Here is a 25,591-nt window from a genome sequence, read left to right as displayed (position 1 = left end):
CCACCTCAATTGGGTAGAGGTCAGGTAATTGTGGAGGCCAGGTCATCTAATGCAGCACTCCATCACTCTCCTTCTTCGGTCAAAAAGCCCTTACATACCTGGAGGTGTGTTTTGGGTCATTGTCCTGTTGAAAAACAAATGATAGTCCCACTAAGCGCAAACCAGATGGGATGGCGTATTGCTGCAGAACGCTGTGGTAGCCATGCTGGTTAAATGTGCCTTGAATTCTAAATAAATAACAGACAGTGTTACCAGCAAAGCACCCCCACACAATCACACCTCCTCCTCCGTGTTTCACGGTGGGAACCACACATGCGTAGATCATCCTTTCACCAACTCTACGTCTCACAAAGACACGGTGGTTGGAACCAAACATCTCACATTTGGACTCAACAGAGCAAAGGACAGATTTCCACCGGTCTAATGTCCATTACTCATGTTTCTTGGTCCAAGTTGTTTCTTTGCAGCAATTTGACCATGTAGGCCTGATTCACTCAGTCTCCTCTGAACAGTTGATGTTGAGATGTGTCTGTTACTTGAACTCTGTGAACCATTTATTTTGGCTTTCAATCTGAGGTGCAGTTCATTCTAATGAACATATCCTCTGCAGCAGAGATAACTCTGGGTCTTCCTTTTCTGTGGTGGTCCTCATGACAGTCAGTTTCCTCATAGCACTTGATGGTTTTAGAGACTGCACTTGAAAAAAAACGTTCAATGTTCTTGAAATTTTCCACATTGACTGACCTTCATGTCTTAAATTAACGATGGACTGTCACTTCTTTTTGCTTATTTTGTAACGTCGTTCTTCGTTTGTAGAAAGAGAGTCGGACCGAAATGCATCGTAGTGGTTACTCATGTCTTTAATGAAGAGATCGCGATACATGAAATAACTTATACATATACAAAAACAACAAACGGAACGTGAAACCTATTACAGCCTATCTGGTGAAACTACACAGAGACAGGAACAATCACCCACGAAATACACAGAGAAACCCTGGCTACCTAAATACGGTTCCCAATCAGAGACAATGAGAATCACCTGACTCTGATTGAGAACCGTCTCAGGCAGCCAAGCCTATACAACACCCCTATTCAGCCGCAATCCCAAATACTACAAACCCCCAATACGAAACACAACATTAAACCCATGTCACACCCTGGCCTGACCAAATATATAACGAAAACACAAAACACTAAGACCAAGGCGTGACATATTTGACTTGGTCTTTTACCAAATAGGGCTATATTTTGTATACCACCCCTACCTTGTCACAACACAACTGATTCTTTGAAGAATCTAAAACATAAAATATATTTTGATTTGCTTTAACACTTTTTTGGTTACTACATGTTTCTACATGGGTTATTTCACAGTGATGATGTTTTCACTATTATTCTACAATGTAGAAAAAAAAATAAGAAAAACCCTGGAAGGAGTTAGTTTGTCCAAACTTTTGACTGGTACAGTATATACAAAAACAATGTTTATGCAGAATGGACCTTATTGACTGCAGTGGCAAAGTGCAGAATATGAACAGCTCAGGGCAAGGATAATCCGCTCAGAAAACAGAGGCCGGTAGAATAATCGAATAAATCATCAACACTTAATAAAGGTCTGCTTTAGCCTGACACATTTGGCATATTATGCCAGATGGGGGGTGGAGGGGGGGGGGGGGGGGATTTAGACTCTATTATCAGAGAAACAACTTTTATGCTACACTGTCTTGAATAAACGTTTTTTTACACTACGGAAATGACTTTGAAGCAGGTAAGAACAACATCTCCCTAAAAGAAGTGCTCGCACACACACACAAACTCACACGTATGCACTTCAGTTATCCTCTGTTGCTCACTCTACTGTCATCTCTGTTGATCATCGTTAGCTATTCAAATGAATTCCTAATCACGGAAAAGGATGGAAAGACAAACACTCATTTCCATAGATATTTTCTAGGATTCTTTTTTCTACCGTCCATTAACCAAGTGATGGATTGGGGCATGACGTTTATTTATTTATCACATGCCTTTCATTTCCTTCACGGTGTTGGAAGTGTCAAATGGATTATAATGTTTGTTTTTCCCTTACCTTTTATTTGTCATTAACATTCATTAAAACATCTGGCTCACTTGAATGAGCCATCTGCATGTGCTCAGTAATCATGCAAAGCGTACACGCTGATCCTCAAATTGTCCTTTGATAGATGGATTCAATATACCTTTCTCCATTTTATTGTGGTAGATGTGAGTGATTCAAATGCATAATATTGTCGAGGAGGAAACAGGGTTTCTACATGTAGAAATATGTCTTCGTATGTGTTTATGTACATAGAGTTTTGACGCTCTTGGAGCTTGTTCATTGTATGTTGTTTTTCCAAATTGTGAGCAGCTGATTTCCATCTCATTGCTTATTAATGTAATTTCACCATTATTTAATCATGTTGCTTACAGACACACTGTTAACAAGTCGGCTGAAAATGCAATTAGGAAAACAACAAAGTCAAGGTTGAAGAATAAGCAGACGGCAGATGGAATTCAAAAAGATAGCACTGTCATTTATATGTAACAGTCCTTGAATATCTTGTCGGGAGTTATATCCTCATGTATATGCTGAGTAATTGTCTATGTATGGATAATATGCATTCAATCTGTAAATGTAGCTAAAACAACACTTGTTTTGACTGCAATCGAATCATGAAAAAGGAGAGTATCTGTTCAGGGTCAACAACTTTACATACCATGACCCTGAAAGTTACATGTATTTTGCAATGTTGAGGAAAGAGCTGCAAGTAAGCATTTCACTGTACAGTTTACACATGCTGGTTCCTGTACATTTGACGAATAAACTTTGATTTGATTTAGTATTTCACCATGGCAATCCACTCACCAGTGTTGGGGTCTATGGAGAAGTAGGGCTGTCCTTCCAGTATGCTGTACACAAGTTTAGCACTGTTTCCATAGACTGGGTCATCTGCGTCTGTTGCCGTCACCCTAGTGACTGAGGTACCTGTACGTGGGAAAGGGAACATTATTCAAAATAGAGTGGACTTCTGACACCCATAATCACTCCTTACAGCTAGCTTCTCTCCTTGTAATCTTCCTGGTTCCACTATAAAGCCAGAGGTACTTATTGGTAAGGTTAAAGACAAGCTTATTGCCAGACACATGAATGACACAGCATACTGTGCTACAACGTCCCAACAGAGAACACTATCATACAGTGAAGGCTTTGAAAAATGAACAATAAAGAGCAGGGCTGATGCTGATGCCCAACTCGTCATTAGTCTGTGGCTCAGGTGGGAAGAGAATAAAAGGAGGAAAGCTGTTCGTAGGAAGCAACTTGACAGTACAGATGGTATGGTAATTTTTTTTTTTTGTAAAATATGTTCTCAGGTGTTCTGACAACATCGGTAAATGTTCATGGTTACAGAAGGCATCAGGCCTAGCCACAGGTATCCAGGCCTGTTGTCTGCAGGAGACAGAATGGGTCATAGTGGGGGACAACACTAGTTAAGGCCACCTCTGTGCCTGTCATTAGGCTGTGCCATTAATCTGGCACAAACAAAGTAATAACACCAGGCCAGTTTAACATGGTGCTTCTCAGTTTTAATGTAAGGATGCTGACTTTTTTCTATTCAAGTTGATTTCTCTGCTGTTTGTTGTTAGGACCATTGAAAGAAAAGTTTTGGAATAGAGGTGGAGATGTTTCCCTCATGCAGCTGCTGGCAAGGAACACAGTCTGTTGGCCCAAACTCCTCTGTTGTACCTTGTATTACCTGGCTTTGGGGCTTGGCAAATGTTTTTGAGGCTGAGAGCATGAGTTGTGCCTTTGTAGATACAGACATTCTGCAGTTCAGAATATGTGGTGCTCATCATCAGTTTTACAGGTACACTGAATAATATTCTCATGAGCCTATTCATATGACATGTTACAGAATAAAGACCCACTCCAGTAGAATTTCAAGACTGTTTCATGAGAGAGGGTCATTAAATATTGCACATGTGGGGAATGCATTTCCTGTTTATACAGCCCAAACATGTCAAGCAATGATTAATAGTAACCCTGTCCTCCCTTTTACAAAAGCAAAACAAAGCATATAGACCATCATTGCACTTTGACTCAAAAACCTGCTTTGCTATTGCTACCCAATTATTTCACATAGAGAGCCTCAAGTGGCCCTTTGAGACATGTGTTTGTTGGTAATGTATGTGCTGTGATGACCCTTACTGTTGCCAGGGCTTACCTTTACATTTCATACTGCTTATTATTTCTAAGGCTGTGTGTGTGTGTGTGTGTGTGTGTGTGTGTGTGTGTGTGTGTGTGTGTGTGTGTGTGTGTGTGTGTGTGTGTGTGTGTGTGTGTGTGTGTGTGTGTGTGTGTGTGTGTGTGTGTGTGTGTGTGTGTGTGTGTGTGTGTGTGTGTGTGTGTGTGTGTGTGTGTGTGCCTGAGAGTGTGTACATGTATGCGTGCGAGAGATGGACTACGTTGTATCAAACCCTTTCATGACATTTTATGCAATATCATTCATATACACTGTTTTCCCTGTGGCCGAAAATCACAGAACAGCTTCAAATACTCTTACAATACCAGAACTGTAGTAAACCTAGATTAATTGAAAGTGTCACAAAGTCTTTGTTTAGGGAATGGGCAGGGAATGTATGGAACTAATACAAATTAATTACAAATGAGGTACTATTGATGTATTCAACAATACAAATGAATCTATTCCTGCAAAGCTGGCTGAGAATAATGTATATGGTATATGCTATAGGTATTTGCCAATTGTCAAATGAAATTAAGACAGGACAGGAAATTGCTCCACTTTTCAGAGATAATAAGTCTTATCTGCCTAAAAGTTAAATTGTTAATACTACAATGGCAGTGGGAAAATGGAGCCATATTTGCATTTAATTATGAAAGCACCTTCATACTTCTGATTGCTTGAAAGGTGTGTCTGCAGCAAATAGCAAATCCAAACTATGTGACAATACATAGGGATTGAAGTGTGGAACAAAACAGTGGAACTAGTGGGCCATGAAATAGCCCCCTCTACCTTTTTCCTTACAGAGGTGTACATTCCTCCACTCCTCTGACAAAAAAAAATATGAGGGATTAAAAAAGCTTCTGTTTGGCACGGTTTCAAATCAGTAAAGATTAGCTTGTCCTTCCTGGATATTGTACTGAGAATTCGGGGACACTCATGACTGCAGAGTTGGATGCACCTCTGGGCCCTTGGTCGAGGAAACTCAATTGTGGGAATATTGTCTCTGGTTTGATTTGATGCCCGTAGCCCACCGGTGCAATTACAAAGATGTAATACCTATCAACTTTAGGAGATGAAAAATAACAATCGCTTATAAAAAATGAAATTCCAAAGCTGATTTGGGTCTGTGACAAAACCTCTGCAGGTTAGAGGCCTAAATCGACTGATGTGTGCAGTCACACTACTGACGTTAATTCTCAAACAAATGTCACTTACAGTATGTGGTAGTATCTGAACTACCTTTGAGATGATCGAATGAATCCATGCTATTCCCCTGTCTAAAGACATGTGTCATGGACTTTGTTCTCTTCCAGAAGCCCACAAACACCCAGAGATGCTACAGGTTGTGTTCTTGTGGTAAACCTAATGTAATCTCATTAATATTAACTAGAGTACTGAGGACTTATTGCTACACAAATTATGAAAACAAATGTTATGCCCACAGGTTATGAAACTATTAAGCAATTAGGAGTTATGGTCATAGTCTTTATGATGAAGCCCATGTCGAAACAACCTCAGCCCCAGAGTCACTAGTAGGACCAGTAGCCTCCCCTGATGGGTTTCTGGCCTCTTACTGACATCAAAATGTCCAGCAACTCCAATAGCAGCGTGGTAGCGCAGGGAAACGGATGAGCTCTTCCACGAGCCCGGTGACAAGATCTACCCGAGGAGTCCACATCTGAAGGAACCTCCCGGGAGAGACTCAATGGAATAACTAGAGGCCGTTATCCGGACCGTTCACCTTGGCATAAGGAAGCCAGGGCCCTAGAAGCCTCCTCACCAAAACTGAACGGTCAAAACCCGAATCATCGTTCTGATCTGTTAGAGCAATCGCCCTGCCTCCCAGATAGCTGTGCCCCATTCTCGAGCCCGGCCAGTTGAAATTCAGCCGAGCTCTCTCTCTAGAGTATGTGTGGGGTTGGAGAGGCAGCGTGAGAAAGGAGGACTCAGTGGGCTGCCCGGGAGTAGCAAGATGGGTTATTAACCCTCAAGAGCAAGGGCGGGATAAAGATGTTGGGGTATATCCTTTTGTCTCGTCAGATGAAAAACTAAGAGGGCACCTCCCATTTACTGTGTACACTGCTACAGTGATAGAAAATCAATAGGAATCTTCCTTGAAAACTGGAGAGGGGATAAATCCAGAGGCTTAGTGATGTCAGTTGTGGCACTGTGGCAGTGGGAGTGGGAGCTCTTGGTTAGTGCAATGGCTTTGTTTCCCAGTGTCATAATTGTTTCAGTCTTGCCAGGGACCCATGAGGCTAACAGGACGCCAGACAGGCTATCCTGGTTGGCTCGCCACGGACAGTGAGGGAGAATGGGGCTCTGTGGCCACGTGTACATGTATGCAGTCACTGAGACATACGGAAAGTAGTATCCGACTCTAGAACCTTGGATACACCAGTGCTGTTATCTCACTGTGTCTGCACTGTGGGGTGCACATAGACTGGCAGAATTATTCACGTCTTGCCTCATTGAAATGTACCACATTTTCTATCTGAGATTGCAAATAATATACAAATAAATATTATGAAAAGAATGTCCTTGAAAGGATTACTCATTCACATCTTTCCATATTTATACTCAAACGTATTGAATAATACAGTATGTGAATTAGGTTTCAATGACTCATCAGGTTGATGAATGGATGTTCCCCAGGTCCATCATCTCCTCTGGTTTCTAGGTCAAATCAAATGAGTGCCAGTTCTCAACTGGCTGACCGGTAGTCAATGGTCTATGAATGCATTAGCCTTGTGACAAGAGAATGACCATGTATTGATTGCCATCAGATAGATATTGGCACTGTTATCTTTTGTGGCTATGCCGCGATAAAAAAAAATAGCTCATGGTCAGACTAAGAGACTCATGTGGATTGGCGAGCTTGCTGTGGTGAATGCTGCTGCTGTGTGACCCAGTTGATTGAAATGCATAGACTGGGAAACCCATTAAGCACTGTCAGGCCTGTTGTCAAATGAAAATAGCAGGCCAAAGCTCTTGAATATAGAAATAGGGTAAACAAGGTTCAGTAAACAACCATCTACTGTAGGTGCAATGCCATACTTGGAAAGCTACCAATGTATTATCAGAGTTGTCAACCAGGTTCTATATGGGTTACACATGAACTTTGAGGCAGATGGATCGGATGGAAATTCTGAAACAGATCAGTATGGAAATGACTTGAAAGTGTCAACTTTGTCATCTGCCATTCAACATGGAAGTCCAATTTCCCACCCAATGTTCAATCCAGTATGATTTTACAACTAGCACTGTCATTAAAAAGGGTGTCACAGCACATGCCATATTGCTCATAAGGAGACATGAGCATGTGGTAAAAGTCTGACAAGAAATGATAATCAGTCAGTAAAACATTGTCTCCCTCAACAGATCACTCATCATAACCCTGGTCATGCGTACTAATGCTCAACATTGTGTGCAAGTAGGGCTACTTTAATGGATATGAGGAAGAAATGAAAGACATCACGGTCAGGGCAGTCTGAATCTATGAGGATCAAAATCCATGTGTTTACATCAAAGACGTGTTGAATATCAGAGAGATACTGTGTAGGCCCAGACAGGAAACTAGAGAATATCCCCCCAAAAATTGCTCCCCTGAGCCAGTGATGGATAGGGTACGTCATGCCTGTGAAGTGTAAGGGACTGTCACACATAACCACTTACATTGTCATTTTTGCAGTACAATTAATGGTATTTTTCTAAGACACAGAGGAAGCCTTCACTGAGAAACTAGAAGGGAATGTGTGTGTGTGTGTGTGTGTGTGTGTGTGTGTGTGTGTGTGTGTGTGTGTGTGTGTGTGTGTGTGTGTGTGTGTGTGTGTGTGTGTGTGTGTGTGTGTGTGTGTGTGTGTGTGCGTACGTGCGCGTGTGTGCATGTGCGTGTGTGTGTGTGCATGTGCGTGTGTGCGTGTGTGTGTGTGTATTGTAGGGGGAGTGACAAGGAAACCTTACATAACAAGCAGGCTGTGGAGTGTGAGCCGTGACAAGCCGTTTACAGGAACCACAGGAACAAAACAATTAAGAGTGTCCTTTGTTCACCGCTGATGGCTGTGACATATGCCGCCATTTTAAAGTGTTGTGTCATTGATTCACTTTAATTAGTTCTTAGGAAATGTGTGCAACATGCAGATAGTTCAGGGGAGAAAGTTAGAGACAGAATGGGACACTTCACATATTTAATTGCTCCCAGGACAGATATAATGGCTGGGCAATAACAAATGAAAAGTCAGGGTATATGTTCTAATGAATATATTCATCCTGAGTAAGTGACCATAATGGGATTCTTTCCAATACTCTAACAGCAAGGGGTGTAAATATTTAGTACAAATTATGTTTTCGAAAAACAAGTTACAATATGCTGTAGGAACAGTTCTGGAAAGTGATAGTGTGGTTAAGGTTTATTCAATAGACTGAAACTGGCCATGGTCAACAGAGACTTGAAACCAAGAATGACAGTGTTACAATAATGTCCAATGCACTACACTGACACAGACAAATAGAGTGTAAGCACACTGTTTTTACATACCTAGATTTGCATTGTAAATTGTCTTTTGTCTTGTAAAATGTATCCAAATGACCCCTACGTCGCACTACAACGCTGTAGTCAAAGGTCCCATAACCTGGGGGGCAGCAGCTGAGGGTGAGCCTGGCACTTTTGAATGGCACATAGGACCAACTACCACAGGTATAACCTTTGACATGGGTCTGACACCTACTAGAGAACTGTATCAAAACATGCACCTCGTACTCAGAGGCAATGTGAGGGTAAGAGGGAACACCGGAGAACCTATCGTTGAGTCAAAAGGGTTAACATGCTTCCCGGAGGAATCTGAGAGGTAAGACCAAAACCACTGTACGTGACTTGTGACTCAATGCATCAGTCAGGCATATGGAGTATTTCTACTGCCTACTGACGAGCAATCCATCATTGGGAACACACAGAAGCTTGTGGGCACTTACACTACGTCCCTATAAAATGCATAGGAACGCATACACACACACAAAAACACACAACAGATGGATCGCACAAAGAAGAGAGCAAATAAAATGGAAAGCGCCTCCAAACTCCAAGTCATCTCCTGCTTTGTTTCCACTCCGTGAAGTGAGGTGAAATTTTAAAGGGCAGCCAATTACCCAGAAGCCCTTATGTGAGATAGTCATACCTGTTCACTGACTGGTGCTGGATTGACTACTGTGGACACCAGCCTATGACTGTGGAGAAACCACAGACTGGTTAAATCGATACTCCGGTGTAAGGAGCAATGCAACTGTCAATATTTTACTAACAGCGAAACTGGAAAATGGCACTGTGCTCCAGAAAAAAACAAGCCAAATACCAACAAGAGCAGGGAGGTGAAGAAGAAAAACACTCCTCAAAGAATAATCATCATCTACACAACATATAACAGGCTGAGTGCTGTTTAAAGGTTTCCACACATAGGTTAGAGAAGTGGTGGAGAAAGCATGAGCAGAGGCAGTGTAACAGAACATTGGCTTTTGTTAATGGGACAGGCATCTGTGAGAATCACAAAGGCTCCACATAAAGGAGATTTACCACTTGATCTCACGTTCTTATGTTTCTTTTTCAAATGACCTTGCTGAATAGACATTTATGCCTTCCCTTTATTCTCTGCTGTGATTGGATGGGCATCTTTGCTCAAGTCTCTGCCACCTTGATGAATGTGTGTTCCCTCCCATTTATGTGTCTTTGTGGAATCCCCGCCACCAGCCATGCCACATGAATCTTCTGCTGGGCCCGTTCAGGAAGTGTTAGCAGAGGAGTGACACTCTCACCCACACACAAACAAAAATCATACATGTGTGTTTACTGAAGTGATACTCAGAAAGCTCTTTACTTTTGTGTGTGTCCTCCACTTGTGTTCTCCAAGAGGAGATGCATACTTAAGTTAGTGTGGGTAGAATCATGGACCTTTTTCTTCTCTAGTAAGTGTTGACTTTGTGTACTGTCTTTAAGCCTTTTGAAATGACTATAAAGATAAAGTGTTTGTTTTTTTCTCCACAGGATGCAATCAGTGCTTTTTAATTTGGGAGAGCACGGTTGTGCGCCTGTGGGGACCAAACAACTAGGGTTTGTACCTATGACAATTAATAATGCAGACAGAGAAAGATGGGAGGGCATAGGATCCTGCACTCACTGCTGAGTACTCTACAATCACCAGGAGCAAGAAGAGCATGAGAATAGACAACTGTTCACCCCAACGCATTCCTTCAAACACACACACACACACACACACACACACACACACACACACACACGCACACACGCACGCACGCACGCACGCACGCACACACACACACACACACACACACACACACACACACACACACACACACACACACACACACACACACACACACACACACACACACACACACACACACACACACACACACACACACACACACCCATATGAAAGAGTTTGGGGGTGGAAAACAAGTGAAATATAGTGAGAGAGATACACAGAGATAGCGGGGAAAAGAGGCAGGGAGTAAAAAGAGCAAGAGCAAGAGCGAGAGGGAGAGCTGTAGAGAAAAAGCCTCAACGCAACATTACATATCTGCAGCTCTCCTCCTGCATAATTAATATGTGGAGCAATATTTTGAACTGAAGAATGTCTGAGAGAAAGCAACCTGGCACCCCAGCAGATATGAATAAGCATGGCCAATGCTGGGGTGCGAATTAGAACAGTTTCGCATTCAGCAATCACTCCTCGCCTCACTCCCACCCATCATGCAGCCTTTGGGTTTCCCTGTTCACCTCCAGTCAATTCATAATAGGGTTGGGTCGGTATCCAGATTTTCATACCGTTTCTGCACTATAATGTAAATGTCTATACTGGGGTATACGGTATTACCTAATGTGCACACAAGGGGCGCTATAAAAATAAAACACTAAACCATTTAGGCGACAGGAATCTTGATCCAGTAGGGGATTCCATATCTCTGCTGTAACCAAGAACTTTGATCTTGACATCTAGCCACTAGCTAGCAAGTTAGCAAATCAAATGCATAGCTGGAGCACTGAGCTGGATATCAATTATTTGACACATCTTAGATTTCTTATAGTTATACTTAAACGTAAAGTTATATTCAGTGGCTTGCTCCCAAAACCGAAAAAATAAAAACATATATATACGGTTTAAAATCATACCATCAATTTCACAATACCCCGGCCGGTATACAGTACAAACGGCCTAATTCGTAATATGCTCAATAAAACTTTGCGCATGTAAAGCTCTCACATTGTCATCTCTTCCATGCAAATGTCAATAATGTAAATGAACGTCTGCTTCCAACTCACACTCTCAAACACGTAGATCCCCTGAACGCAGCTCACTCTCCAGATCCCAATCCCCTGAATTCTGATCACCCGTTCACACACCTGTATGTCATTATCACACACCACTTAGTTCAGTTCTTTGCACCCCATCATTGTGAGGTATTGTTTGTTTAGTGACACACTTCTATGCGGAGCACTGTTTTTTCCCCGTAATTTAATCCTCCTGTGTATGATAGTTTCGTTACTAGCCTTTTCCCTGCCTGTACTGTTGCCTTTTTGGACCCCCTGTGTATGACCTTCTGCCTGCCCCTGGACCCTGCTACCTGCCTCCTCCTGTGGTCCTTTACCAATAAACACCTGCTGCGCCCTGTACTTGAAACCAGCTCTCTGTCTCCCATTGTGTTCATTACAACATCAAAATATATATATATATATGTTAGGAAGGTGACATGAGCACCTCACTGTGTTTTTACATGTGGGAACTGGACTACGCTTGCCAGCTAAATGAAGTATGTAAAAAGCTAGGCAGCATAAATGTAATATCAATGTAAATCATATGACGGCCGCTACGGTATACACTGGGCCTTGATTAGGCCTGTAGTATCACATATAGCATGTTCCATTCTCAGCATGCTCTCCATTCCTCCCTTCTCCATCATGAGAGGGATAATGTCAGTGTCGAGCATCGTACTGATTACCTTGTCAAAGGGGATCAGTCGCATCACTCCAGCCGACACAATGCTGCCCAGACCCATTAGCACTGGCCTTGGGTGTTTATGTACCTTCCTCTCACCACAAGAGCTGCCCGGACAAAAACACACTTCAGCTCATTCATTTCCCTCTCTTTTATCACATGTTGTCTCTTATCTCTTCTTCGTTTTTTGGGGATTCATGGCCGGGTGACTTTTGAAAAGCGCCAGTCGGGGGTTTTGTCCTTCGTGTCATTGAGCTCTTTACCATTCATCCGCAGAGCCAATCTTATGCAGAACATTTTGAAGGGCATCATTACCTGGGAGCCTGTAGTTTTTGTTCACTCACCAAGGAAGACCAAGCTGAGGTATTAGAGAGGGAGAGATCAGGCTGAGCCACACAGGGGAGCAGGACAAATGACACGCAAACAACAGCAAATTTGGAACTGCAAGGCACAGTTGTATTAATGCAGTTGTTGGTATGTTAGGTGTGCCACAGAGTGCATGCTACATAGAAAGCCTGCATAACGTATGCTACAGAGAACAAATGCCTTAGGAGGCTTTGAAAGACCAGAGACTCATCATATTACATGCATAATTCAGAGTTACGCTGGATAATAAATAACGTGATGAATAAGTCATGTGTGAGTCAGTGTGTGTGTGTGTGTGTGTGTGTGTGTGTGTGTGTGTGTGTGTGTGTGTGTGTGTGTGTGTGTGTGTGTGTGTGTGTGTGTGTGTGTGTGTGTGTGTGTGTGTGTGTGTGTGTGTGTGTGTGTGTGTGTGTGTGTGTGTGTGTGTGTGTGTGTGTGCTCTTTCATTATTTTGGTACAACCCGACAGATGCAGCAGCTGGGTGATTGATTCAATTGAATGATGGCAGAACCAGTCCAGACATGCCTGTTGTCTCTGAATATTCACACTGTTTGTCTGACAAAACAACAAATTCCCAAAACTTGAAATTGTTTTCCCTCATCCAACAAGCCATATCAAAAGGCTGTTTCAGAAGAGGAATATAGATTTGTATGTAAGCATAGGTAACCATATGGAGAGCGAGTGAGAGAGCGAGAGAGAGAGAGCGAGAGAGCGAGAGAGAGAGAGAGAGAGAGAGCGAGAGAGTGAGAGAGAGAGAGACAGAGAGAGAGAGATGGAGAGCGAGAGAGAGAGACAGAGAGAGAGAGAGAGCGAGAGAGAGGGTGAGAGAGTGAGAGAGCGAAAATGTGCGAGAGAGAGAGAGCGAGAGAGCGAGAGAGAGAGAGAGAGTGAGAGAGAGAGAGAGAGAGAGAGAGAGAGAGAGAGAGAGAGAGAGAGAGAGAGAGAGAGAGAGAGAGAGAGAGAGAGAGAGAGAGAGAGAGAGAGAGCGAGAGAGAGACAGAGAGAGAGAGAGACAGAGAGAGCGAGAGAGCGAGAGAGCGAGAGAGCAAGAGAGAGAGAGAGTGAGAGAGAGAGTGAGAGAGTGAGAGAGCGAAAATGCGCAAGAGAGAGAGAGAGAGAGAGAGAGAGAGAGAGAGAGAGAGAGAGAGAGAGAGAGAGAGAGAGAGAGAGAGAAAGGACACTCCAAATGCAGAATGAGGTGAAATCGAAGGAGCAAGTTATTTACAGCTAGGCCCAGCTTGTCTGTGATGTCCCCTCTGCCTTGGACTCCTGTCCTATCCCTATTTAGCAGCACCGAATGGGCTGGCTGGGCTGAGAGAGTCACTCCAGGTTCACTGGCCTGACCCCTGCCTCAGCTGAGGCCATGGGCCTTCTACAGCACCGTGCCTGGCCTGCACGGCAGATGTGACTCTGCTATGGCCCAGCTGCATACAGTGTTAAAGGCCCACAACCTCCTGCCTCCCTGCCCATCTGCCAGAACCTAGAGTCCTGAATCAGAAAGGCGAGTCACACCAGACAGAAGCCCTGTACCAATGTTCTCCACCAAGTTGTTACAGTTGAAGACCATGGTCTAAAAATGTATGTTTTCAAAGATAAGACTATGACCCTCCAACTACTCCAAAGCCACGGTTTTGATCAGAATTGACAGCAAGATCAGCGTTATACAACAAAGATCCGATCATGTGTTTGAGGTCATCAAGCAAGGAAAATGTATAACACATCTGGCCTAAATGGAGCGTGGAATGGTATCAAAATAGCCCTGCTGTCCTGATATGAATTTGACACCTGTAATGTGTTGAAATATTGTGTGTAAGAGCATCTCACAGTTGACTAATGTAACCCATATGTCCCTTTGCTTTTTTCACTTGTGATCGATATCTCTCCTCACATGCTTTGATATAAAAACGTGTTATGTTTCACTGTGTATATGTTTCATTTATGAAGTTGTGTTAATATTCAAATGAGGTGTCTAATGTACGTATACTGTATGATAATGTGCCCAATGGAAGTCTGCATGTAGCAGACTCATTTCCATACGTCTCTCCTTGATCAAGTCAAAATCAATGATGACAACTCTTTACTTATTTCCCAAGCTGCCATCATTGATCAATGCATAATCAGAAATATCATTAGAGCCACAGACCGTGCCTGTTAGTCCTGTTACCGATGTTCATAATAACTTTCAAAATGCAAATGAACTCCAGGTAATCTATTAATGTCACTTCAATTTCATGTCTTTGCTCCAATTTAGCAGATCCTGACACGTTTGCACGCCTGGTGCTTCTATACACAGGCTCATTTTACAGGGGGTTGAGAGCGGCCGCGCTGCGCGGAGAGGAGGGCTGAGGAGCGACATGCCATCTGTCTCTCCACCAGTTTATTAATCGCCTTGATAATGAAGCAGGCACAGGCAAGGCTCCCGAGGCTTCACGTTGGAGTTTTAGGTGGCAAAACAACTTTCCAAGTTTATTTCTCTGTGTAGCAATTATTGTCATTCACACCCTTTCTTTGGTAGAGAGGAGGGTCGGACGACCTGATTCTAATTACCTGAATCGTCACTTCAAGCAGACTCTGTAATTTAAACTACATCACATTCCCCTCGTTAGGTCCAGAAGGCAGGGAGCGCTATAATTCCAGCGTATGGTTGGAGGACCTAGTGGGGGAATTTGCTTGTCTTGGCCTTAGAGTCAAAGACCCCATCAACAAGAAAACAGATCCAATAATCCAATGAGATTTGGCCAATCCGTGCAAATGATGCACAATTCCCCTTGTGAGAAGACCTATACTAATAAGTAGCAAACTCATTTAGAATTTAAGACAAATTGAAATAATGAAATATCATGAATATAGATACAGCATTTTCACACTTCCAGTATCATACAATGAATGGATGAGTATAGTGTATTAAATATTTATAATATAAAACCTTTAACAGGGTATTTGGTGCTTGTTCAAAAATGTATTTGCCCACACTCAAAGGCTGATAGGAAGATGTAATAAAAATGAACACGACAGACACCCCAATAACGTCCCGTTTGAGATAATGTTGAAGACATGCAGTCCGGTATGAAAAATACAGAATCCCCCCCCCCCCCCCCCCAAAAAAAAAATGTTGTCCTCTTAGAATGAGATCATTAAGTGTTACTATCAGGGAACCAGATCAAGAGTAAGAAAACAGGAGAATCTCCTATAGGTTGAATGCACACAAGTAAAATAAACGTCATGACATGTACTCTGCACTCTTTTGTCTTTCAATGGAGAATGTTAGTACACCAATAACAAAAACCAAAACTGTGAATGCTTTTATTTGATTTGTTACTCAATAAATGCTGTAATATGAAGCGAACAAAGCTACGATTCTTATCCAGCTCACCTTCAGAAAGAACAAGGCATTCTCAGGCATGTTCTATTAATCTTTGTGTTCACCCGCACACAGGAAACATGAAGACCTTACCTGCACACGTCACCTATATTTTCTTCTCGTGGTAACTGACTGCCAAGGTTGTGATGACACTGGGGCATTGTATAGCCTATATTTGAATGTGTACTATGAGAGGCATGTCAGCCCAAACATTTTAAAAAGCTAACCTTTATTTGATAAAGCTCCAAATAACAGCTTACTGTTTTGGAATTGACCTTTTTAATACTTTTGAGTTACATGTTTTTGTCAGATATCCAACAATAAGAGTTTATTTTCCTCTGTTTCTGCAATAGGCTTTATTGGAATTTCAAAGCACAACATGAAAATAGAGAGCTCTATATAAAATCTCATTTTAGTGTGATAGAAATTAAACACAAAAGATTGACGAATATGAGACGGAAGATGAAAAAAAAAACACTGAATGTTTGTTTCTGTCTTTATGTCCAGAGCTTTTGATTCCTTCCATAACACCACAACACATAAAAACTTAACAAGACAGAAACAAGTTGTTTCAAAAAGCCTTTCAAGCTAACAAGAGAACATTGGTGAATGTTTAATTAATCAGCAGTGATCCAAAAAAAAAGAAATAACAAAAGGCACCAACTTCCATTTTTATATTGTATTCCCATTGGCAAATTCCAGTCTCTGCAGTCAACTAGCACTTTGCTTTTCACCCCACTACTAGCAATTCCCCTCACTTCACTGTCAAAACTCATGGATAAATACAATGAACATTTCAATTGTAAATGTAAATGTAAATGTAAATTGTGAACAGCACACTCCAGTTAATTCAGAAGCCATTCAGACCCCATGACGTTTTTTCATATTATGTTACAATACAGCCTTATTTTAAAAATGATTTCTTTTTAAATAATTCATCATCAATCTACACACATTACCCCATAATGACAAAGCAAAAACAGGTTTTTAGATTTTTTTTGCAAATATATTAAAAATAGAAATACCGTATTTATATATGTTTTCAGACTCTTTGCTATGAGACTCGAAATTGAGGTCAGGTAAGTCCTGTTTCCATTGATCATCTTTGAGATGTTTCTAGAACTTGTTTTGAGTCCACCTGTGGTGAATTCAATTGATTGGACATGATTTGTAAAGGCACACACCTGTCTATATAAGGTTCCACAGTTGACAGTGCATGTCAGAGCAAAAACCAAGCCATGAGGTCGATGGAATCGATCTAAGGAAGGGCACAGATCTAAGGAAGGGTATAAAATAAATGGCTGCAGCATTGAAGGTCCCCAAGAACACAGTTGCCTCCATGATTCTTCAATGGAATAAGCTTGGAACCACCAAGACTCTTCCTAGAGCTGGCCACCTGGCCAAATTGAGCAATGGGGAGAAGAGCCTTGGTTCGGAATGGTCACTCTGGCAGAGTTCCAGAGTTCCTCTGTAGAGATGGGAGAACCTTCCAGAAGGACAACCATCTCTGCAGCACTCCACCAATCAGGCCTTTGTGGTAGAGTGGCCATACGGAAACCACTCCTCAGAAAAAGGCAAATGACAGCCCATTTGGAGTTTGCCAAAAGGCACCTAAAGGATTCTCAGACCATGAGAAACAAAATTCTCTGGTCTGATGAAACAAAGATTGAACACTTTGACCTGAATGCCAAGCGCCACGTCTGATGGAAACCTGGCACCATACCTACGGAGAAGCACGGTGGTGGAAGCATCATGCTGTGGGGATATTTTTCAGTGGCAGGGACTGGGAGACTAGTCAGAATTGAGGGAAATATTAACCAAGCAAAGTACAGAAAACCTGCTCCAGAGTGCTCAGGACCTCAGACTGGGCAAAGGTTCACCTTCCAACAAGACAATGCCCCTAAGCACACAGCCAGTTCAACGCAGGAGTGGCTTCGGGACAAGTCTCTGAATGTCAAGGCCCAGCCAGAGCCCGGACTTGAACCCGATCTAACATCTCTGGAGAGACCTGAAAATAGCTGTGCAGCGACGCTCCCCATGTAACCTGACAGAGCTTGAGAGGATCTGCAGAGAAGAATGGGAGAAACTCCCAAAATAGGGTTAGGGTTAGGGTTAGGGTGTGGCCACCCCCACAGGTGTGCCAAGCTTGCAGCATCACAGCCAAGAAGATTCGAGGCTGTAATTGCTGCCAAAGGAGTTTCCACAAAGTACAGAATAAAGGGTCTGAATACCTATATAAATGTGATATTTCTGGGGGGGGGGGGGGGGGGTTATTTATACATTTGCTAAACTTTATAAAAAATGTTTTTGCTTTGTCATTATGGGTTATTGTGTTTACATTGACGAGGGGAAAACATCTACTTAATCCAACTTTTGACTGGTACTGTATATGGTATCCCTTTGCAGGAATTGTTACTACTCAATGCTGAGGACCATATTTAATATGACTACATGGAATTCATGATAGTAACACGTAATTAAAAAGTCAGGCAAAAATCTGTTCTATGTTTGTATTATATTGACGCCCAATGTTGTCATCAGTATACACCCCCCCCCCCAAAAAAAAAAAATGTGTTACTAAATATCACGATAGTTACCTAAATACCCTACAATTACACACAAATAAAGATTATATTCTCAAATGATGTAGAGATGGGGTTTTATGCCTGCAGAAAGAGACGTGAAGGCCTTCACTTGACTTACCCACTTGAGACATCTCTTGGACAGAGGCCCGGTAGGGGCCTTCAACGAACTGTGGCGGATTGTCGTTTATATCCTGCACCTTTATGATGAACTCCGAGGGCGGTTCCAGGGGTTGATCGGTGTCTCTGTTAGTGACTTGTGCTGTAAGCGTGTACTCTGCCTTCTCCTCTCTGTCCAGTCTCTTCATGGCGTGAATATCTCCCGTAATCTCATTGATGGCAAAGATGGTACCCGCCCCTTCGCCAGCCAGGACATACTTTATTGGTGTGCTGCCAACATCCAAATCTGTGTGTAGCTGAAAAAAAGGAATGATTTGGTAAGTTTCACAATGTATTCTATTATCATTGGCATAATCTTTAAATTAACAGATTAGAGTTTTATGAATGTTGAAAACCAATGTTGGCGCAACTGGCGCAGTCATAAACATTTTTCTTTGTATATGTTGATAACTAAGGCCCACTGAGAACAAAACATATGGTCAACTGATACACAATAGAAAGTGGGTTATGTCTGCTTTATTATCTTATCATGAAGCACACTATACAAATAACAATGCCAGCACACGTTAGTGTGAAAAATATTCTATGACCAGAGGTTTTTGTTCTAACCAACATCAAACACTTTCATTGCCTATATGTACAGTGGTGTAAAGTGTAAAGTAAAAAAAAACTTTGGGGGGTATCTGTACTGTACTTTAATTTATTTATATTTTTGACAACTTTTAGTTTTACTCCACCATATTCCCAAATAAAATATGTACTTTGTACTTCATACATTTTACCTGACACCCAAAAGTACTATTTACATTTTGAATGCTTAGCAGGATAGGGAAAGTGTCTAATTCACACACTTATCAAGAGAAAATCCCTGGCCATCCCTACTGCATCTGATCTCGCGGACTCACTAAACACAAACGCTTTGTTTATAAATGATGTCTAAGTGTTGGAGTGTGCCCCTGGCTATCCGTACATTTAAAAAACAAGACAATTGTGCATTCTGGTTTGATGTATATTTTAGAAATAACATTTATTTTTGATACTTACGTTGAATTAAAACGTAAGACTTTCACTCAGTATTTTACTGGGTGACGTTCACTTTTACTTGAGTCATTTTCTATGAAAGTATCTTCACTTTTACTTGAGTCATTTTCTATTAAAGTATCTTCACTTTTACTTGAGTCGTTTTCTATTAAAGTATCTTCACTTTTACTTGAGTCATTTTCTATTAAAGTATCTTCACTTTTAATTGAGTCGTTTTCTATTAAAGTATCTTCACTTTTACTTGAGTCATTTTCTATTAAAGTATCTTCACTTTTACTTGAGTCATTTTCTATAAAAGTATCTTCACTTTTACTTGAGTCATTTTCTATTAAAGTATCTTCACCTTTACTTGAGTCATTTTCTATTAAAGTATCTTCACTTTTACTCAAGTACGAGATTTGGGTACTTTTCCCACCACTGCCTACATATAGAGTCACCTGTCAAGGTCTTTGACACTGCAGTCTGGCAAGCGAGCACACATTGTGTGAACAGTAACGGATTCAAGTACAGACAACCCTTTTCATGTTTCAAACGACTAAAGAGATTCATGGGGAATAAGACGATAACAGAAATGGAGCTCCAAGGTAAGAGACAGTTTTTTTTCTTCAAATGAGGAGCAGATATGGCTGGTTTTTATTCTATCCTTATATTAGGAACTTGATCCCAAAGGTAAGTGACTAAGGATTGAAGGGGGGAGGGGACCATAGAGTAGAACATTTGCAAATTGGACAATGTTCAGCATCGGTCTAAAACATGTCCAGAAGCGGTGCTCTTTCTAATTTGTATTTTTGTAAAGATCTTGCACCAGAACATCCTATTCAGCAACTTCCATTTCATTTTCTGCCCTGAAATTTGCCAGAGGTATTCCTTTGAGACCATGTTTGGGGACAGAGTAACACGGTAAAATGTGTGTACAAAAATCCAGACCTCTATAAAGCCTCCATGATTGTTTTATAAACCCGTTTTATGCACATACTGTCTCAAAGGTGCTGTTCACAGACACTGACAAAGCACATTCACTTAAATTGTCACACCTTGCACTTTTGTTTTCCTAATTGTGCCATCGTTTCACATGAAAGATGTGGCTCATTAACACAACAGCTTCACATCATTCCACACACTACAAAACCCCTTAAATGAGCCCAAATGAATGTCTGTCAGTTTACTTGGAGACTATCTCTGTGTGTGTGTGTGTGTGTGTGTGTGTGTGTGTGTGTGTGTGTGTGTGTGTGTGTGTGTGTGTGTGTGTGTGTGTGTGTGTGTGTGTGTGTGTGTGTGTGTGTGTGTGCGTGCGTGCGTGCGTGCGTGCGTGCGTGCGTGCGTGCGCGTGCGTGTGCGTGTGCGTGTGCGTGTGTGTGTGTGTGTGTGTGTGTGTGTGTGTGTGTGTGTGTGTGTGTGTGTGTGTGTGTGTGTGTGCGTGCGCGCGCATGTGCGTGCGCGCGCATGTGCGTGCGTGTGTGCAAGTGTGTGTGCTTATATGTCTTAAAATACAAAGCTGGCAAAGAAAAATCATACACGATATGAAGTCTTCCTTGCATAATTTAATCCATTATTCTAATCTTGGAACAAAAATAAATATCAGTCCCCCCACCCATCATATGAATAAATGTATGTATAGTAAGTATAGTAAGCAGTGAGAAACCTACTCTCACCAGAATGTTTCTAGATAGAGTGTATACTGTCCAGTGAAAATGGTGCCTCTTTCCCTCTCGTAAGATGATCTTTACACCACAATGCACAAGTGATCATCAGAGAATTAAAGAAAAGGGGCTGACAAGGCTGTCTATCATTATCCAAGTTAGCAAGGCAACAAAACTGCACCGGCAAACAATGACATTCTGGGAACACTTAACCTGAACCGTTTTGTGTTCATTAAAACTGTTCTGTCCACGTTTGCAATTGCAACGATAACGTTATATGGTACAGACACTCAACCACTCAAACCCTCAAACTGCACTTAAGACCAAGTCTGCACTAAATAAGCATAAGTAGATTAATGAGTGGGAAATAACCCAATAGCAATGTCACAACCGCAGCCTTGCATGATAATGAAAACTGCTCACATATCCGGACTTCCCATCATGCATCTATGTATCTATGTTTATTAGAAACCCCTCTGCATGTAAGAACTCAGACATCACGCTTATTGGCCTGCATTATAGTTCACTGCTTCATTATGAATCGCAATGCACAATGAGGGGAATCATACCCTCTTCCCACTGTACCCCCAATCAATGCCACATGGGGCAGCTTTTACTGTCAAGCTCAGGAGAAAATATGTCACTCCATACTCAAGATGAGCTTTTATAGCAATCGGAGGAACAATAGTGCATCCTAATGAGGAACATCTCATCCCCCTCGGCCTCAGGCTCCACACATAAGTGTGGCGTTAAGCCCTACATGGCGAATTAATGATTTTGCTCCTTGTCAGGGCAAGTGGTGGAGAGGGCATGTGCTGCTCCTCTCTGCAGGGAGAGGGAGTATGAGGGAGAGGGCTCCCTGTCACCCTGTAAGACTGGGTGTCAGCTGGCATCTAGCATGTCAGAGCAGTTCCCCATCTGAATCTCATCGCAAGGCTCAATTAGGCAGGGTTTCTTTGTGCTGTTCGCCCTGCAAGCTTAAATCCTTATATGCTGATTTGTGTGGTGAAATTCATCCAAAAATACTTGCTTTTTTTTCTAAAAATGATGTGTGGGTAGCCAACTGATACAGTTGAAGGTGGAAGTTTATATACGCTTATTATGGAGTCATTAAAAATTGTTTTTCAACTACTCCACAAATTTCTTGTGAGCAAACTATAGTTTTGGCAAGTCGTTTAGGACATCTACTTTGTGCATGATACAAGTCATTTTTCCAACAATTGTTTACAGACAGATTACTTCACTTATAATTCACTGTATCACAGTTCCAGTGGGTCACAAATTTACATACACTAAGTTGACTGTGCCTTTAATTAAAAAGCTTGCAAAATTCCATAAAATTATGTCATGGCTTTAGAAGCTTCTGATAGGCTAATTTACATTATTTGCGTCAATTGAAGGTGTACCTGTGGATGTATTTCAAGGCCTACCTTCAAACTCAGTGCCTCTTTGTTTGACATCATGAAAAAGTCCAAATAAATCAGCCAAGACCTCAGAAAAAAAATTGTAGTCCTCCACAAGTCTGGTTCATCCTTGCGAGCAATTTCTAAACGCATGAAGGTACCACAGTCATCTGTACAAACAATAGTATGCAAGTATAAACACCATGGGACCACGCAGCCGTCATACAGCACAGGAAGGAGACGGGTTCTGTCTCCTAGAGATTAATGTACTTTGGTTCAAAAAGTGCAAATCAATCCCAGAACAACAGCAAAGGACCTTGTGAAGATGCTGGAGGAAACAGGTACAAAAGTATTTATATCCACAGTAAAACGAGTCCTATATCGACATAAACTGAAAGGCCGCTCAACTCCAAAACCACATTATAAAAAGACAGACTACGTTTTGCAACCGCACATGGGGACAAAGATCATAATTTTTGGAGAAATGTCCTCTGGTCTGCTGAAACAAAAATAGAACTGTTTGGCCATATTGACCATCGCTATATTTGGAGGAAAAAGGGGGCGGCTTGCAAGCCGAAAAACACCATCCCAACCGTGAATCACAGGGGTGGCAACATCATGTTGTGGGGGTGCTTTACTGCAGGAGGGACTGGTGTAATTCACAAAATAGATGGCATCATAAGGATGGAAATTGCGTGGATATATTGAAGCTGTAGACATCAATCAGGGAGTTAAAGCTTGGTCGCAAATGGGTCTTCCAAATGGACAATGACCCCAAGCATGCTTCCAAAGTTGTGGCAAAATGGCTTAAGGACAACAAAGACAAGGTATTGGAGTGGCCATCACAAAGCCCTGACCAAAATCCTACAGAACGTTTGTGGGCAGAACTGAAAAAGTGTGTGCGAGCAAGGAGGCCTACAAACCTGACTCAGTTACACCAGCTCTGTCAAGAGGAATGGGCCAAAATTCACCCAACTTATTGTGTGAAGCTTGTGGAAGGCTACCCGAAATGTTTGAACAAAGTTAAACAATTTAAAGGCAATGCTACCAAATACTAATTGAGTGTATGTAAACGTCTGACCCACTGGGAATGTGATAAAATAAATAAAAGCTGAAATAAATCATTCTCTCTACTATTATTCCGACATTACACATTCTTAAAATAAAGTGGTGATCCTAACTGACCTAAGACAGGGAATTTTTACTCGGATTAAATGTCAGGAGTTGTGAAAAACTGAGTTTAAATGTATTTGGCTAAGGTGTATGTAAACTTCTGACTACAACTGTATGCAACACAACATGTGAGCAAGTGTGAACAAACTGAAACCCTGTTTACAGCTGGTATGATAATGAGGATGACTATTTCCTAGTTGAATGACTATTTACTAGTTCTCATATGGTCAGATCACAATCAGATAAAGGGTCAGATACGATGTCCACTTTGCTCACTGTAATAATTTCTCACTGTATGAGGTCACAGATACCATCATAGGGGCTGTAGTACTAAAAACATGGCATCATATGTATATAAAGTATATTCCACTTACCTTAAGACTACACTAAGAAATTACTTAATGTAGTTTCTTGATCCTGAGCAAAAAGTCTAGCAATTTATATAGACACTTTTTCATTAGAAAGATTTAATTAGTTAATTACACCTACATGAATAATCTGTAATTCTAAATATTGCAATAACATTTGGAATTTAAGGAACAGATGGCTCGATGCATGATATATGATACACTTAGCTATTCTTGGGGACAATTTTCCCTGCAGTCCATCCCATGAAAGTACCATTTTAATCAAATCTGACAAAAATGTCCTCAGTGAGAACCACACTACTCCACCAATGAGAGGTACAATAATTACAGTCAGATCCACTGTCTTGAATGGTGCAACCTCTCAATGCAGAACCCTATGGAGGAAGAGAAGAGGAAGAAATGGCAGCCATTGTGTTATTGAGCCAGACTATTGCTTCACAAGATTAATTCAAAGGCAAAAAGATCACAGAGCAAATGACTCGGCTACCTTTAGTCTAAGAGGCCAATGCAATTAGATGTGCTCATCCATGAAAATATGTTGTTTGTGTGTGTGTGTGTGTGTGTGTGTGTGTGTGTGTGTGTGTGTGTGTGTGTGTGTGTGTGTGTGTGTGTGTGTGTGTGTGTGTGTGTGTGTGTGTGTGTGTGTGTGTGTGTGTGTGTGTGTGTGTGTGTGTGTGTGTGTGTGTGTGTGTGTGTGTGTGTGTGTGTGTGTGTGCACATGCGTGCGGTTGTGGTGTGTGAGGAGGGTGTAATGTGTATGGGTTTGTGTGTGCGTGTGTGTGTGTGTGCGTCTGTGTGTGTGTGTGTGTGTGCGTGAGGAATTTGTGGTGTGTGTGTGCGTGTGTGTCCGTACGTGCGTCCATATGTGTGTGTGTGTGAGGAGGGTGTACGTTAGGCTGCCCGCCTGCTGAGAGAAAATTATTCTGGAGTATACTTTAAAGCCTAACCTGCTATAGTGAGGGAATAACCTTTGTTATGTAAGAAACTAAACCTATAGAGTCATTCCCACTGTTCATTTAATTTCTTACAATTTCCCACACTGAGCCAATCAATCTGCTACTGACGTCTTCACGAGTGTGCTATAAAAAATATTTAACTATAAAGTAAAGTCATTGTATAGCCCATTCCATATGCATTCTCTGAGAATCTGTGTAAACCTCTGCATTATGTAGAGTGCAGAGACAAAGAAGCCGTAGCAGTAAAAATTCATTAGGAGATGGATGCCATGCGGTGTTCTAAACGGGGGTAGGTTTTTAGCTTTAACCT

General features: G+C 41.7%; 1 protein-coding gene across 1 annotated transcript in view; it reads right to left on the bottom strand.

The window, feature by feature from the left end:
• LOC124033855 (cadherin-8-like) overlaps positions 1-25,591 on the bottom strand; it is a 78,861-nt gene that overhangs the window by 23,432 nt on the left and 29,838 nt on the right. The window contains exons 3-4 of the mRNA XM_046346225.1: positions 18,702-18,996; positions 2,888-3,007 (exon numbers count right to left, since the gene is read on the bottom strand). Coding sequence (XP_046202181.1) covers positions 2,888-3,007; positions 18,702-18,996 — 415 coding nt within the window. The remainder of the gene's footprint in view (positions 1-2,887; positions 3,008-18,701; positions 18,997-25,591) is intronic.

This window comes from Oncorhynchus gorbuscha, linkage group LG04, assembly GCF_021184085.1.
Source record: "Oncorhynchus gorbuscha isolate QuinsamMale2020 ecotype Even-year linkage group LG04, OgorEven_v1.0, whole genome shotgun sequence".
NCBI lineage: Eukaryota > Metazoa > Chordata > Actinopteri > Salmoniformes > Salmonidae > Oncorhynchus > Oncorhynchus gorbuscha.
The sequence above is the reverse complement of the archived record's forward strand: the minus strand, read 5'-3'. Positions and strand labels throughout refer to the sequence as shown.